The sequence below is a fragment of the Taudactylus pleione genome, unplaced genomic scaffold (genome assembly GCF_031769625.1).
Source record: "Taudactylus pleione unplaced genomic scaffold, aTauple2 ptg000494l, whole genome shotgun sequence".
NCBI lineage: Eukaryota > Metazoa > Chordata > Amphibia > Anura > Myobatrachidae > Taudactylus > Taudactylus pleione.
Window position 1 is genome coordinate 43,853 of NW_028284896.1, and position 17,226 is coordinate 61,078.

At 42.0% G+C, this 17,226-nt stretch overlaps 1 protein-coding gene across 1 annotated transcript in view; it reads left to right on the forward strand.

Moving 5' to 3' along the window:
* The window catches only part of LOC148502515 (uncharacterized), a 59,449-nt gene extending 42,828 nt beyond the window's left edge, over positions 1-16,621 (forward strand). Inside the window, exons 40-53 of the mRNA XM_088449733.1 lie at positions 446-471; positions 1,761-1,866; positions 2,627-2,646; positions 3,183-3,206; positions 5,004-5,106; positions 5,922-5,971; positions 6,054-6,162; positions 6,396-6,491; positions 7,435-7,457; positions 8,705-8,746; positions 8,871-8,976; positions 11,386-11,478; positions 13,142-13,212; positions 15,202-16,621. Of these exons, the coding sequence (XP_088305859.1) occupies positions 446-471; positions 1,761-1,866; positions 2,627-2,646; positions 3,183-3,206; positions 5,004-5,106; positions 5,922-5,971; positions 6,054-6,162; positions 6,396-6,491; positions 7,435-7,457; positions 8,705-8,746; positions 8,871-8,976; positions 11,386-11,478; positions 13,142-13,212; positions 15,202-15,528 (1,196 nt within the window). The 3' untranslated portion in view covers positions 15,529-16,621. The remainder of the gene's footprint in view (positions 1-445; positions 472-1,760; positions 1,867-2,626; positions 2,647-3,182; positions 3,207-5,003; positions 5,107-5,921; positions 5,972-6,053; positions 6,163-6,395; positions 6,492-7,434; positions 7,458-8,704; positions 8,747-8,870; positions 8,977-11,385; positions 11,479-13,141; positions 13,213-15,201) is intronic.
* Positions 16,622-17,226: the final 605 nt, after the last annotated feature.

The window sequence follows — 17,226 nt, forward strand, 5'->3', positions numbered from 1 at the left end:
ATCACCTCAGAATCTGTGCCGGACCTGCCCAATTTGGTGCAATAGACAAAATTTAGGCTAATGAGGTGGGCGTAATGCCTGCTGGACGCCCCGCTGGGGCAATGGTGCCTTAAGCATTCAGCTATATAGCCTATACCCAGGGCCGGCTGTGATCAGAATAGTGCAAGAAATGGAACAATTGTCCATTTCCCAAATTAGATTAATAATCTAGTAAATAGGAACAAAAACATCCCACAACATAGCTTCTGATATGTCTGAGCTAGCTGTATTATCTACTATCCACCGCAGAATAAGCACATTCATATCAGACATGGAGATTGGGTTGAGGGAAAGGCAGGTAATCGTAATTAGTGACTATTATGATATAATAAATAACTATCCTTTGAGTGGATACTCTATGTTTGTAACACATCGTACAATGACGTCTGTTTTTATTTATATACAGGTCCTCCACCAACACCACCTCCTCACGTAAGTATATAGTATAAGGGAATACAGTGTTTACTCACACTATGGCTAGATAGTATGACTGGTACATTTGAAATATAAATATGTTAATAAAATATTTTTAAACATTGTTGAACTTAAATGTTTTTGTTGTTTTTTTTTTTTTTATCTGTCTTGTTTTGTTTTATTAAGTAGTGGTTTTATTTTATCTGACACTCCTCATCTGTATATTAGAGATGGTCGGTTTTCCTGAAAACTGAACACACCTGCATTTAAGGGTTCTGAGTAGAACCGAGTCCTGGCTCAGGCCGACTGTATGTTCGTATTTAAAAACACAGGGGTCTATTTACTAAGCCTTGGATGGAGGTAAAGTGGACGGAGATAAAGTACCAGCCAATCAGCATCTAACTGTTATTTTTCAAACATAGCCTGTGACATGGCAGTTAGGAGCTGATTGGTTGGTACTTTATCTTTGCTTCACTTTATCTCCATCCAAGACTTAGTAAATAGACCCCTGAACTTGGGTTTTGTATTGCATGTAAACAGGTCCAAAGTACATGATTTTAGCTGTTTTTATGATTAAATTACAACCAAAACATGGGTGTCAGCGCACGTCTCTATCGGGAATCAGTATGATATCCCGGCGGACGGGATGTCGGCGGTCAGAAGACCGACCGATCCCGATCTTGAAGAATCCCGAGAGGGGCTGGTAAGTACTCTAACCCTCCCCCTCTCCCCCCCTAACCCTATCCCACCGCCCTGGTGATGCCTAACCCTAACTCCCCCTCTCGGCAGCCTAACCATAACCCTCCCCGGATGGGAGCTGTTAGGTCCCTAAACCAAACCCCCCCCCCATCCTCAGGCTAACGCTAACCTAACCCACATACTTACCTTCGGGATGCCGACATTGGTCACTTGATCCTTTTCTAGATAGCGGAGTCGGCATCCTGGCGGACATCTGAATTCCAGCGCCGGTATATTAGCGTGCGGGATCCCCTCCACCAGCATCCTAGCTGCCCATAGAGACCACTGAAATTTTTGCTAAATATAAATACCTGCAGGGATTAAAAATAAAATAGAAGACTAAACACAACACAAACAAAGCAGAGCACATAACAATACAATACACATAATAATAATAAGATGTATGTTTTGTTTTTTTCTTAGGCAATTATTTGCTGAGTTGAATTATATTTCATTTTATACTGTATATTAATGACTTTCAGTATTCCTTAATGTGGTATGATTATAATAATAATAGGATTTTGTTTATAAATTCTAAACTGGAAACCTGCCTCAATATTTTACACCAGGGATGTGAATATGCCACTTGCAATTATCCAGAATGTTATGATGGTTTTGCACCAGTAATACTCCCAGAAGGTGGTACTGACCCATGCTGTGATAACGTTGTTTGCGGTAAGTCCAAACATTTATTCTTCTACACAGTTTTACTGCTAGTAATGCTCTACAGTAACTATGGTGCAAAATGCTAGGTGAATGAGGACACATCACAGTCACTGGCAATCTACGCAAACATGCGTGTGCACAATAGTCCAAACATGTGAAAGGCACATGTCATTAGCTACCAGTCACACGTGTGCTGTGCAACCGGATAAAGACACACGTGTGCTGTGCAACCATATAAAGACACATGTGCTATGCAACCATATAAATACACACGTGTGCTATGCAACCATATAAATACACACGTGTGCTATGCAACCATATAAAGACTGTCCCGCAGAGGAGGAGACACTGTTGAGAGTAAAAATTAGTGAGACAGAGGTTGGAGAACAGCAACAGAGGGGCAGGAGAGAGAGAGAGGAGAGAGAGAGAGGAGAGAGAGGAAAGAGGAGAGAGAGGAGAGAGAGAGAGGAGAGAGAGAGAGAGAGAGAGAGAGAGAGAGAGAGAGAGAGAGAGAGAGAGAGAGAAAGAGAAAAGAGAGAGAAAGAGAGAGAGAGAGAGAGAGAGAGAGAGAGTGTATATAGACAGAGACCCAGGCTTAACCAGAGACAACAGCTAGTTTATCCTATAAAAAGCGGCTGCAGACTTTATAAGACACATTTGTATATTATTAATGCTCTAGCTGTTCTATAATACTGCAGAAATATATTAGTGTTTCTATTATTTAAAGTTACAATTTTTTTGTGCTGATTTGAATTATTTTATTTTCCAGAGCCAATCATCACTCCCACTGTAAGTTCACATCATGTATCATAAACGTACAGTATATAAGTATATTCTGTGAACCCTTCTGCTTTTACCGATGTTCTAAATCTTCCATTTAGTAAACAAAAATATGGTGTATTTCTCCAGCATTGTAGTTGGTGAAAGCCATACTTTTTTATTCTCTATTTATAGTTACATGAAAAGTACAGAGAAATCCCTGAAAGCCCCCCCCTCTCTCTTTCTACCCCCCTCTCTCTCTCTCTCTACCACCCTCCCTCTCTCTCTCTCTACCACCCCCCCTCTCTCTCTCTACTACCACCCCCCCTCTCTCTCTCTACTACCACCCCCCCTCTCTCTCTCTACTACCACCCCCCCTCTCTCTCTCTCTACCCCCCTCTCTCTTTCTCTCTCTCTTCCTGCAATGTTGTATCCATCTTCCTTTGTGCTTTATATACAAATAATATGTCAGCTATCAAAGTAGTGTTGTTGAAAAAATAAGTGCATTGTATATAGGTATGTGAGTTTTCCCTTATTTTAATTTTTAAAATGTTGTCGCTTTGCAGCCTCCTCCCACCATCCCTCCACCGGTACGTTCCTTTCTATCTAATATTACTACATGTATTCCAGTACATAATGACTATTTACATACAGTACTATTCTATTATACTCTCTTCTACTGGGGGACATAGACAACATAAACATACGTTCTGCTGAAATGAAATACTGTAGAGTAAATTAAAGTGCACCATTTTGAATACTACCAGCGGAGGAAGCCATTTTGTAAGCTCAACCACTGCACATTTGACTAGAAACCAGTGACACAAGTATGTCATCACCGTCAGGCAGAGTTACATATCATACAAAATACAAATCTCAGGGGAGAGAAAGAGGACAAGTACAGTCTAAGGGGGAGACGTATCAAGCGTTGGAGAGAGATAAAGTACCAACCAATCAGCTTCTGTCACGTTACAGGCTGTGTTTGAAAAATGACAGTTAGGAGCTGATTGGTTGTCACTTTATCTCTCTTCAATTTATCTCTCTTCATGGGTTGATCCCTTTCCCCCTAGTGCAGATGTGAGGTAGAGGTTAGAAACGGCCCAGCTTATAAGAGTGTAGAGTTAATGGTTCATACACAATACAACTGACTCTACTGTTCCATTAGATCAATTCAGTTCTGTCATATTCCTTTCTTCAAGGCTTGGATAGAATGTAATTAGATTTAGAATAGAATAGTATCATGGCCTATTACTGTTTTGCAGTAGTACCTCCTCCTAGCCTGTAGATGTCTCTGTGACTATTGTTGTCTTCTCTCAAATAGAAATAGTTGCATACATTTATAAAATAGTTTCGAGTATACATAAAAAGGGGGGACACAGATTATTAAATTACACAAATTGTGCTAAATCAATATGTTGAGTGTGTACCTGGAATTTAAATACTTTGGGGGTTATGTATCAAGCAGTGAAAACAGTGGAAATTTTGCTAATAGTTACCAATCAGCTTTGATGTACCATTTATCAAGTACTGTCTATAAAATAATAGGAATGAGCTGATTAGTTGCTATGGGCATCTTTTCCACTGTACGCCCTATGATTTGCACCAAAGTTATGGCATTTGAATATAGAGCCAGCCATTAGTTTGAAACCAGTTAAAAACAACTACTACTGTAAGAGGACGTATTCACATAAATACAAATGTGTCCTCATACACCTAGCGTCCATACGTCGGGAGATGCCTGACGCGACTAAGCCGCTAAGGGAGGTGTAGAGCAGCATCTTTTTCTTTAAATTTTGCATCTCATTCGCATCACAGACGCCGTTATACCCCACTCACAGTGTACCTGACAGTCGTGGCTGTGACTTTAGTAGCGCAGAAATTAGTTGTAAACACCTACAAAGTCACGCCAATGGGACTTGGCATGAGAAAAAGCCGTTGCCGATGCATCGTGGCATTTCTACACTGAATCAGACTCACTGGCAAGCAGATGTACAAATGTCGCACAGCAAATTAATCAGTTCAATCTACCTAAGTAGTTTTGTCATTTCCAGTTGTTTTATTTATGCGAAGAAGATGCACATTTTGATCGAAAAGATGCTGGGCACAGTCGCGTTACCCAGGAACTTGGGGTGCCGAGAGGGGCTGTTTATTGCAACTGAAGCCACCATGTATGAAGACACATCTGTACTTCCCCCGTGTTTAGGAAGTGCAGTACTGCTCACTGCCTCTAGGGGCATATTTGCAATGTGCCATATTAGCACAATTATAAATTCTCAGTGAAGTTTTCATATTGTTACACAATAAAAGTAACAAGTGTATAAAATATTTATTTACGGTAGTATATATCATGTTATTTATATATCTGTTTGCTTTTCTTTAACTGAAAGCATTGTAACCCATACGAGTGCTCCGAACCAGATTGTGATGAAGGCGATCGAGTTCTAGTGAAATCGAACCCAGAAGACCCGTGCTGTGCCCTCTATGAATGCAGTAAGTTAAGTTCTAAGTTCTCTCAATTCATTTATTGACTATACAGTGCAGTATTCATTAAATAGGCTACGCACGGCAGGACCAGTTTGTGGCAGCGAAAAGTAGTTTCATGTCAATTAAATTTTTATTTTCCTTTTATTTAATTTTGCCTGCACCAGTCGCCTATATTACTAACTAACTATACTGGAAAATATGGTATTGGACAATATGTCAGTAACATGGCACTGATAATTGTGTTGTAAGCGCTGCGCAAGTGTCCGAGTCACGCAGCGCACGCGTCCCGATGGTTTCCGCCGGATGACACAGAACGAATTTGGACACTAGAGCTGAGAATACCAGTGGGTGCTCCTGGAAGGCAATGGGGGGGGCGTAGGCTGACGCGGGCGCGGTAGTGCTGACACAGGACAACATGTTCAGACACAGAGATCGCATCTGAATAGAGCTGGTTTTGATTGTGCGTCTGAAAATGCACCCAGCCTGGGCTGGAGAGAGAGTCTGCTGCCGCTGACAGGAAAGATAGTTGCAGCAAACTAATTACCCAAGCCCTCCAACAAGCACAGACTTGGGTAATTAGTACCCACTCCCCTATGCAACCTTCATCTCTCCTACCCCTTGCCTCCTGTGTCTCTCCAGCCTCATAGTTAAATACCTGTTATTTCAGGTATAGTGTTTAGCATTGCAATATATAAGATTTGATATGAAGTAACGTGAAGTGGCCTTGCTGCTTCCCATGATACATATGGCTGCAATGGTTCTGACTCTTAGGTAAAATCCGCCAAAAGGGAAATTACTATTCACACTGCTTTCTTTTGCAGTACCCAACGAACCCCCCACAACACGCAGCCCTGAAAAAACGACTCCAGGCGTAAGTAACCGTCACAGCTTCCTGTTGAATCAAGCAAAGACGGCTTTGCTGATTGGTTACCAGATCTGTCCTATCTTTACAGGAAACCTGCTATGACGTTGAGTGTAAAGAGAAACCTGTCTGTACCAGGGAAGGTTCCTCGCTGGAGCTTGACAGCTGGGAGAATGAATGCTGTGCTATATACAAATGCCGTGAGTTCTTTATTACTTGGGTACATTTGCGGTTTGTGTGACCCGAGCCATCATCTCTACTGATAGTCACTTAATCATTTTTTTTTAACATTTCCATGTGTTGAATGAGAGAATATAACAAAGAATCAAGAGATAGACAGCTCCAGTTATTGGACTTAGTATTAATGCTACATAATGAAGCATGCCGTTGGAATCAACTTGCTAAGGAATTGCGAATTCCATTTTCCTTACAGGGTGCAAGATGTGCAACCCCATTCCATATTGTGATGGGCGTGAGCCGATAACGTACTTTGATGCTGAGTCACAATGCTGCCCAACATATGAGTGCCGTAAGTAATTATGTGAATGTATAAGAAAGTCTGAAGGCTGCTAGAACAGTACATAAATACAAGTGAGTTTGTCTAGAGATAAAAGGCTTGATTCACAGGTGGCCCACTGCCGATAACGGACATAGTGGAGAGGTTTTTTTTGCTATTGCGATCTTGTCCAAGTTGCACTGGGCATGCGTCCCGATTGTGTCTGTGGAGAGACTCAGTTGCGATTTGCAGGCGCGCAGGCAGAAGTGACAGGGAGGTGTCACATACAGAAATTGTCCGTCCTATGGGCGTATTATGTGGGTGCCTTAGGCATGCCGGTGATAGTGGCTGCGTGCACAGATGCTCGACCGCTCATCTAGGAGGCCGTATGCGGACGAAGAAACGGCACCTGACATTGGGCTGGTGCAAGTTTCGATGGTGCAAACGACGGCAGAATCTAAGGATAGACCGATCGATGTACAAATGCTGCAAGTGGGTGTCTCAGGCCTTGAACAGTCGGACGCACGTATGAACACAAGGGAGGGACTTAGCAGCGGCATTCGCAACAAGTCGCAGAAGGGTAGCCGCCAACAACTGCAGGCGCTTCTGCGTCCACCTCTGAATAAGCCCCAAATTGTGTCAATTTCCCATGCCAAAAATAATACAATAAATAATTATACTGACTGGTCTAACTGACCCTTTGCTCATTATTGCTGACCCAAATACATTTCATTACTGTACATTAGATTAAACAAACAAGGATTGGAATACCTAGGGGTAGCCAACCAACTTCGTTACATTGTTGGACTACCTGTCCCATAACTCTCATGGTAGTCAGGTTACTGGTCAAAACACATCTCCTTATTGCGGTGCCATATTGGATCTATAGCTGATAAAAGGTAATCACACTGAATAATAGAGCATTGGACATATAGATGACGTATCACTGACACTGGTTTCTCTATTTTTTTCACAGCTCCTCCTCCTGCGGAACCACCAGTAAGTCGCTGACATTAATATAGACTTTGTGGGAAGTCATATCCTATTTTCTAGTTGTATTAGAGAATACTTCTATCGCAGGGTTATGGTCAGTTAGTGGTAGAGGCTGGTTCTTTTTTCATTCTCCTGATAGATGATTACATTAGAGATGTGCGGGTTCAGATTTACTCAGTTCATTTCGCCACATTAGCGCAAGTTTGGATTAGTTCGGATTTATCCTAGTTGCTATCAAAAACACGTGACAGCCGGATAGCCAATATGATGACGTTTTTGAGATCCGAACATATCCGAGTAAAACCGAACCGCACATCTCTAGATTACATGCGACCACTTAAGTTGTCGTGGTTGTCCATTGTTTCCTCACTAAGGGGCCGATGTATCATTATTTGAGTTTCCAACCTGCTGAAAATCATGTCTCATCGCATTGTAATCGTCACAGAATAAATTGTGTTTTCCCTGTATGTATCACATAGACGCCAGTTGCGTAAAGAGACTTAAATGCTACAATCCCCTGCAAGTTTATCGCAAATATAGTCCAAAAAAGCCTCAGTAATCAACTCATCTGCACATGTGCTTGCGTTTCATTACATATGCACAGAGGTGTGATTATATTTGTCTACCCTCCAAATGTGGACAAGTCTCCCAGAAGCTTCCACTTCCCCTGTGTACTGGGCGGCATAGGTGGCTGATGACGTAGATAGCGTTGAAATGCATTATCGTGGCTCTACCTCCCGCTTCACAATGTGCATTGCATAGCTGGGCGGGATTACGATGATGCAATCGCATCGTAAAACCACCAGACCTGCCGATCTGCACTGAGTCCCGCCCCCTTTGCCCCCAGATCCGCCTACCTCCGCCGAGCCCCGTCGTCCCGCCCCCTGTAATGCAGACCTGACTGCCTCATTTCATATGCGATAAAACTCCCTGATGCATTGTTACATCTGACCGATATTTATTTTCTGCGAAAAGCACGTGGAAATCGCTGAACATCACAAAATTTGCTTTGATACATCAGCCCCTAAGAAGGCCCGAGAAAGAGAGGGAAGTTGTCTACCATATTCTTGACATACAGAAACAAAAAAACATTGAACATGCAGTATTAAAAATAACAAAATGTAAATTAGTTTATGGTTTACTGACACTTTTTGTCCACTAGATGGCGTAAAGTACTCATAATACCGTATAATATGACTAGCCTCTTTTTGCTTACTGTCTCACTGTCTGACTCCATTTTTTTTGTCTTACAGACAACAGTTCAACCCACAACTGTCATCATCAGCTCAACTCAGGTTTGGATTCTATGAACTAATGTCAGAATTCTATAACCAACAGCAGATGGCTACTAAGGCCAGAATGTATTAGCTTGCATTTAATATTGGACATACAGTAATTTAGATTTATTATCTTCTACAGGCTATCTGTGCAGGCGTGATCTGCTCACCCACAGTCTGCAACGCCGATGAAAAACTGGTCACAAGTATCAACCCACTGAACCCTTGCTGTCCCTTGCAGAGATGCGGTAAGGGAACGCAGTTATCACTGCTAAGCGTTGTCTCAGTCTTGGGGGTCTATTTACTAAGCCTCGGATAGAGATAAAGTCGACGGAGATAAGGTACCAGCCAACCAGCTCCTAACTGTCCGTTTTCAAACACAGCCTGTGACATGGCAGTTAGGAGCTGATTGGCTGGTACTTTATCTCCATTCACTTAATCTCCATCCAAGGCTTAGTAAATAGATCCCTTGGACACTTAGGAAATTGAGCTGGTTCATCCATTAGGAAATGTAGGTTCCCGGTCTGGCGTAACTTGGATGAAATCGCTCTGCCCATGCTGCCCTGTCCAAGCCCCCAACTGGCCCCAGCATATCAATTATTCTGCCGCTTGGGGGCACTGCGGGGTTCTCACACCATGGGAGATGTACCGGTATGGAAAAAAGTTTAAACCATCGGGTTTGCATACAGTAACATCTCTGCATCAGGACTTAAAGCACCACATGGCTGTGATCTAGCTCTGTTAGATATTGCTGATTCTAAGCTACGAAGCACGGCATATGCAGTGACTTGGGGCTATATTTACTAAAAGTCCATTTTGTTCAATTATGTGTTTCAGGGTCTAAATCACACATTTACTAGCAGATGATTTTTGACATCCTTTTTTAAACGATGTAAAAAAATAAATCATCTATAGGTAAATGTGTGACTTAGACCCCTAAAACACAAAATTGACCAAACATCGACCAAAATTGACTTTTAGTAAATACACCCCTTGATCTCATGCATGGCGGAACAGCACTAAGGGGTCTATTTACTAAGCAGTGTTAGGAGACAGAGGGCCTGATTCAGAGCCGCTCGTAAGCGGCCGCTCGTTCGCTCCGAGCGATGTTCGCACATCTGCGCATGCGTATGGGTCATAATGCACATGCGCCAACCAGTCAGTGCGGTCGGAAATCGTGTGCTCGCAAAATAGCGAGTGCATGCTAATTTGAGTGACAGAATGAGGCGTTTGTGGGTGGTAACGGGGAAGGTGCTTGAAAACGGGAAGTGGAGATCCGAACGCAGGCGTGCTTAAAGGTCAAAACGGGCGTTTTAAGGGTGTGCATAATTAACAAAGCAGCGTCATTGACCACGTCACTTGGTTGTCTTTTAGCCTAAACTGCTCGCATGATTGCGGTAGGAAAATGCTACCACAAGAATAGCGAGCAGTTCATACGCCTTTCGATGTACTCGATTAATCTAATAAATAGCGGAGATGACGTATGATGCGAGCGGCCAAGGGGCGTCTTTACAAAATAGTGAGCGCATGTTTCGGACGCTCGCTCAGACATAGAGGCATCAACAGACCGCAAAGAGCGAGCGCTCTATTTAAATAGCCAGCCCCTTTTTCTGAACGAGCGAGCGCAAATAGTGTCCGGCTCTGAATCAGGCCCAGAGTGAAAAGTGATAAGGTGTCAGCCAATCAGCTCCCAACTGTCATCTCACAGGCTGTGTTTGAAAAATGACAGGTGGGAGCTGATTGGCTGTCACCTTATCACTTTTCACTCTGTCTCCTAACACTGCTTAGTAAATAGACCCCTAATTGTGTTATGGGGTGAGAAGGGGGGTTGTATTGTATGCAAGATGGGGAGTTTTTGCTGTGAGTTTTAGCAATTTAAATGTTGCCTAATTACAGAGGTGTTTATTGCACGGGAAAGAAATGATTTACAACATGGACATATGAGTGTCTGTGACTTGTACTTAGCGTAAATGGTGCAGAAAGTATGCTACTGTTCCCAGCCAGATTTCAACTTGATCGCAGGTCAAGCTGCTCATGTTTGCTCTTTCTGCATGCCTTTTATAGGTGTAGCTTACTCCTGTTTTGCTCCATCAGTGCATCAGGCACTGTTGATTTACAATAGCATATTACTAGTATTTATTTGTTTCATGAAGATTGGCTAAATGTGAATCCAGAGTTATCCTATCAAAATTCTGATTGCTCTTCTGTTCCAGCAGCTGCGTTTTGCTTTCCCAAAAGTCACCTAAGTCTGCTGAACTGTTTCTTTTTGAATAGTAAAATCTCCAGCACCTCTCGGGGGGCACTGAGAGTTGCAGAACTGCCATTATCTTCATTTTGCGGACGGAATTTTTTGCACTGTGCTTCGTGACCAAGCGTACGCAGCTATGAGCAACTGCAAGCTCTTCAGTTTAGAGACATACGCAGTTCACACATCTCCAGTTGCTGGGTGTAATAGGGTGGCAAGGGGGCGTTGGCATATATGTTACCTGTTCTGAGGGAGTGTCGTGGGCATGTAGATGGAACTGTGAAAAATAGGTTATACTGTAATGTATTTTCATTTATCAGCTGCTTTTGTAGCTCAGGAAATATGTAGCACATGATACTCTTATTTAATACCATGGCTTTTGCTTCATATGGAAATTTTCTTCTTTCTTTAGAATGCAATTGCAAGACCATACCATCCTGCAGCAGTGATGAGAGACTGATCGCAGTGCAACAGTACAACCAGTGCTGTCCTAAGCTTAAATGTGGTATGTACTCCATAGGGAGAGATTAATCAGTTTATCTGTGATCCTTCGTAGTAAAGGTGTTGATTTAGGTTTTGTAATACTGTAAGCCTAACTTTTCAATGTATCTAGAAGTAGCTAATGCGGGTGCACAGTGAGATACACACAATAGGATGAAGGGAATCATTAATAAAATTTAAATACAATTAATTCCTATCAAATGTGCTCAACTGATCAGATTCATTGCTGGGGGTGCACCAAAACTAGTATATGAAATTATGCATACATTTTTCCTTGTATAAATGCATGTCTTTTAGTTTTTACTATGATGATTTACAAGTATTATTATTATTATTAATAATAATAATAATAATAATTTTTTAATCTCTGCAACACAAATAACTGCAGTATAGTGTTGCTTACAGATCATCTATATAATAAAATTGACTGCTGATAAAAATGATGTCACCATGTTGGCATGTAATGACAGTGATACAAACTCTGACCCCTCCCACCTGTGCAGTAATGTTACAGGAAAGGGTAAGGGAGTTGTTATAGAGAGAGATTGTGGGGGAGGGAAGAAGCTAGGCGGGGGCAAAGTGCTGGAGAGGTGAAGTGAGAGAAAAGGGGGGAGGGAGTGAAGTGGGGAGAAAGTGTCAGATGGAGAGAGAGAGTGAGGGGGGGGGGAAATAGCGGGGATGGAAACACAAGGAAAATAAGTAAATAGAAGCCAGGGAAACTCTGTACCATAATAATTCAAACTTAGATCTGATATTTTATGAGGCTCCAGTCTTAACACGTCATACAAATTCCATTAATCCACAATGAAACTACATTGAAATATACAGTAATTGTGACATGGCATAGACAGTGCTCTCTATACAGGGAGCAAACAGAAATGATGTTAGGCAGTGCAGACCAGGGGTAGGTCACCTGTGGGACAATTCTGGGCAATATCTCTTGCCATGGCAAAAGGTACTCTCAGTAATTTAATCATTACGGAGAGTTATTCACTAACAAAGTACAAACGTGTAGTGAACCAAATGAACCAATCAGCGACAGCTTTGAGCAATATATTATAAGTCTGATAACTAAATTAAATGCCTGATCGATTTTCTGGACGTCTCTTTCTGCTTCTACAGTCTGTGAGTGAATATCTTCTGTATAATTTGAAATTAGTTTAATTCCTGTTTTTGAAATATAATGCATCCAATGAACAAAATACACGTAATATCAGTGGCGGCAGAGCCGTAGCTAGACTTTTTGGTGCCCTGTGCCAGAAAGAGCATTGGCGCCCCCCTCATTTTTCAAAGGGACATAATGCACCCAAAAAAGGGGAATGGCCTCATGGGGAAGGGCCAGGGTAGAGATAGGAGAGGCCAGGAGATGCTGGGGATGAAATAAGAGGAAGCTACAAGTGAGAATGATAATAAACAGAAATTTGACAGGCCCAAACAGCGCCCCCTGACCTGTGTTGCCCTGTGCGATGGCACCGGCCGCACTACCCTAGCTACGGCCCTGAGTGGCGGCATCGCTGGCCGCTGGGATACTGACTGTATCCCCCCTGTGAGGGCAGGAGTGATGTAAAACAATCTGTATTTCCCCCGATATTACTAGTGTGTGTGTATTAATCTTGCTAGTAACTCCTACAATTAAACCAACATGTTACGTTCTTTTGCCTTTACAGAGAAGAAGGAAGATCAGTGTCAGACTGTTTCTACAGAAGTGACACTAACCTCTGGATATTGCCATGCCACGGTAAGCAGAATTTTGATACATAGTGGGATGGAACCATTTCAATGTAGTGTTGTCAATGCTAAATATAATTTCACTGCCCAGTTAAACTTAAGGGTGTATGTTACTCTGAGCTTCAAATTGTATTTATGTGCATAGTACATTTTATTAATATGGACCTGGTGCGCAGAGATTTGTTGTGCCAAAGTATTAGTGGGCACAGCCAAGCCTTGTTGTAAATGCCCAGGCCCTCTGCAGGAGCTGATCTCCACCCACAAAGGAAGCATTGCCATGCCATCTTAAGATGTCTCCTTGGCAAGCAGTCCTTGAGAAAGAACTCCTCTGGCGCCTCCTATAGGCCCCGTATATAGCTCAGGTAATAATCACAAAGTGAGTACTCAAACCGAATTGGGTTTAATAAAAAGCATAGTAAATACAAAATAAAAATATATATATGTACATATGTATAAATATATATATATATATATATATATATATATATATATAGGCTATAGCTAATAAAAGATGGACATACTCACTCACAACATATAACATAAAACAATTATATCTGTAAATGGAGCAGCAGACACGCTAAGAGTGCGTTTTACTCTGCTACCCTGATATTGTATTCCAAAAGGGATAATCCAAAAATGGAAGATCGGTGGATACAAGTGTCCTCCTAGGATAATTCCAAACACAGGTAACAGTTCCAAGTTTGTATTAAACATGTGCTTACCGCACTGGGTAATGATCCTCCAAGTGGTAACTTCCAAAGGAGGTAGGTCAGTAGAAATAGTTTGCCGGCAAACTTAGGGTGCCCTACGCACTGCAGACGTGACAGGTCCCCCTGTTATCAACACGTTTCACCTAATGATAGGATTCCTCCCTGCTTGGCTTCCCTGAATGTGGAGACCCGCCAGATTACAAATTTTCATGTAAATATTTTACAGTGTTCCCACTAAGCATGTTTGGGAGATAGTTAGCCCTACTTTTACTAAGGAAGATGACTGGTACGCTCAGTCATAATGTGGCCTGACAAGTGCGCCCCTGTGCAACTTTTTTTTTTCAAGGTGGACATGGCCAGACCTCCCCAGATTTAGTCACGACCCCTCAATACCCAGCCCGTGGCTGCTCTTGCCAGCCCTGCCTATCTCCCTTTCCATCACCCCTGTGTGTGCTGTGTGTACCAGTGTATGATTAGGCTCAGCTATCTAGATTCAAGGCAGCGCGAAGGAGATCAGGAGTCCGCCAGGGATTTTCCCGATATCCCAGTTAACCAGTCCAGCAATGGTGTATTGTTGATGAGGGGCAAGAAACTGACAACAGTTTGAGACACTTTGGGACTGGATTACGATGACCAAATGACATATATTTATTACATTTAAAGGAACTGCTATTCGCAAGTTTCATTGACCTTGGCACAGAATTGGCATCTCAGGACCTGTACTTTTTATGATTTTAATTAAATTTACACCAAGAATTAAAATGAAACCAGTTGGACGCCTTAGTTATGATGCTTGCGTGTAATGGTGCATACACATGGTCAGATTTTTCTTCAGATCTGAACGATAACGATTTTAAAAATCATTCAATCGTTCATATCTGAAGGAAAATCTGACATATCTGACATGTTTGAACGATGGACGATGAACAATGCGCGTTCCCGATGGTCAGATAACGATATCTGACATATGATGTGTTTGCAGTCAGACTTGGACGATTTCAGTCATTTTAATGCATTCAAAAATCGTTCATAGTTCAAATCGTTCAAATTGTTGGTCATATCGTTCATCAATTTGTTCAGATCGTTCAATCGTTCATCTGACACATCTGAGAAATCTGACCGTGTCTATGCACCTTGATGCTTATAAATATAAGTAATGCTCTAACAATATATATATATATATATATATATATATATATATATATATATATAGTGCTTTATGTAAAAGAGCTGCGAATTGAGAAATATTCATGATAGCACCTAATGTATTTCTCTGGCTTATTTTTCAGGTCATATTATCAACTTGTAGCGGTTACTGTCATTCCAAGACAGGATACAGCAGCCTGTGGACCCCAGTCTCCCTTTGTCGCTGTTGCGCAGTAACGGAGGTTCAGCATAAGACCTTCGAGCTGCCGTGTCCAGATGGCACAAAGACCCGCTTGACGGTGCAAGAAGCATCGGAGTGTGGTTGCAACACATGTGGTGATGAAGTAGAAAGCAGCGGCAGTGGTAGCGGCAGCGGCAGCGCCAGCGGCAGTGGCGGCGAAAGCGGAAGTGGTGGTGGAGAAATTGGTAGTGGGTATATGTTGTGGTCAAATTTCGGTGACCAAAACTAAATTGTAAAGATGTAATTACGCTGTCTAAAGTTAACAAAAAGTCGCTGCTTCAAAATAATGGGGTTCCTGTAAACACTTTTTTTTTATAGTAACTGTCTCCACCTAGTGGTAGGAAGCAATATAACAGAACACTGTTTAGTATGCATGAAGGGAAAACTAAAACTTGTACATTGTAAGACAACTCCTTTAAAGAGCAGCCATAATGTCAGAGCCCTCTAACAGGGAATCATTTTGTTTTTCATACAGTCACCTTGTTGAATACGTTTCTACAATCACAAAGCGCCTGCAGGTGTTTTGACAAAGAAATAATACGGTTTTGTTTTAATTTCTCACAATGCAGATGCGTCCTGCAGATAGAGTGTACGGACACTGCGATATATACTAATCTCACACTGCCCCTGAGCCTGGAGAACATCAGAACTTTCTTACTGTGGGGTAAATGTGCTAATCCTTGGAGAGTGATAAAGTGGGCGGAGATAATGTACCAACCAATCAGCTCCTAACAGTCATTTTTCAAACACCGCCTGTACAGTGACAAGTTAGGAGCTGATTGGTTGGTACTTTATCCAAGGCTTAGTACATACACCCCTGTATCTGTGATTAAGCCAATGCTTACAATAACTAAAGACAATCACAGGTCGTACATGTATTCTCCAGGCTCTGATACAGATATAGTGTATGCACTTACTGTCTTATCTAACAGTACACCAATGATTTATCTGCCGATACAGCTTGATGTGGGTAATTGAATAAAACAAAATAGTACACCGCCTTTTAAATAATCTGCACAATGAAGGAATTATATTTTTTTTACCGGGCATGAAGGAATATTGTAAAAACTAGTTAGAAGTAATGTGTAAATGTAATACTAACAAATTACTGAGCCAAAGGCTTTCTATTATAGCGTTCTATGACATTGTACGTTTCTTCCGTTAGGGTTCTGTCTGAATGTAGATTGAAGCAGTTAGGATTGTCTCTCCATTAGGAACTGTTATGATCAATGCATACATGTTACATGCAGTGGATTGTTTTTTTTTTATTACAATTCTGGATTCTTTACTGTGATTTCTAAAATAAAGTACATTTCTTTACAGTTTTGTGTTTTCTGTGTCATTTCACACTGCTCATGGGCGTAACTACCATAAGGTGCTATGGGGCCCAGAGCTGAGGGGGGCCCATCTTCCTTGTCACGGTTACATGTGTTATATACATTTTTCACCATTGGGTGGTACATAGGGGCCCATACAAACTTTTGCTATGGGGTCTTCAAATGTCTAGTTACACCCCTGACACTGGCGATACACAATTGTCTACAATTTAAATATCTTGCGTGACCAACAGCAGGGCATCAAAGTACTTGTTTCAGTGCTACCCAAAATATGCCAGCCTGTCGCTAGGGAAATGCCAAAGGACCTTAGTTCCCAGCAAATATTCATTCCCAGAGAACTATATTTTGGCATCTGCCAAGGCAGCAATAAAAAGCAGATGCTGAGTATTATTTGTAAGCTGGTATTACCTTATCAACGAACGCGGGTCAGGTCTCAAGTATAGTTTATCGTAACACAAGATTCTGGGCCTGATTCAGACCCGGTCGCTAAGCTGCGAACGCTCGCTGCCCAAAGGGGCCGGGTATGGAAATCCCGCGATCGCACTGTCTGGCTGAAGGACGCCCTCTATGTCTTAGAGAGCGACGGCAGT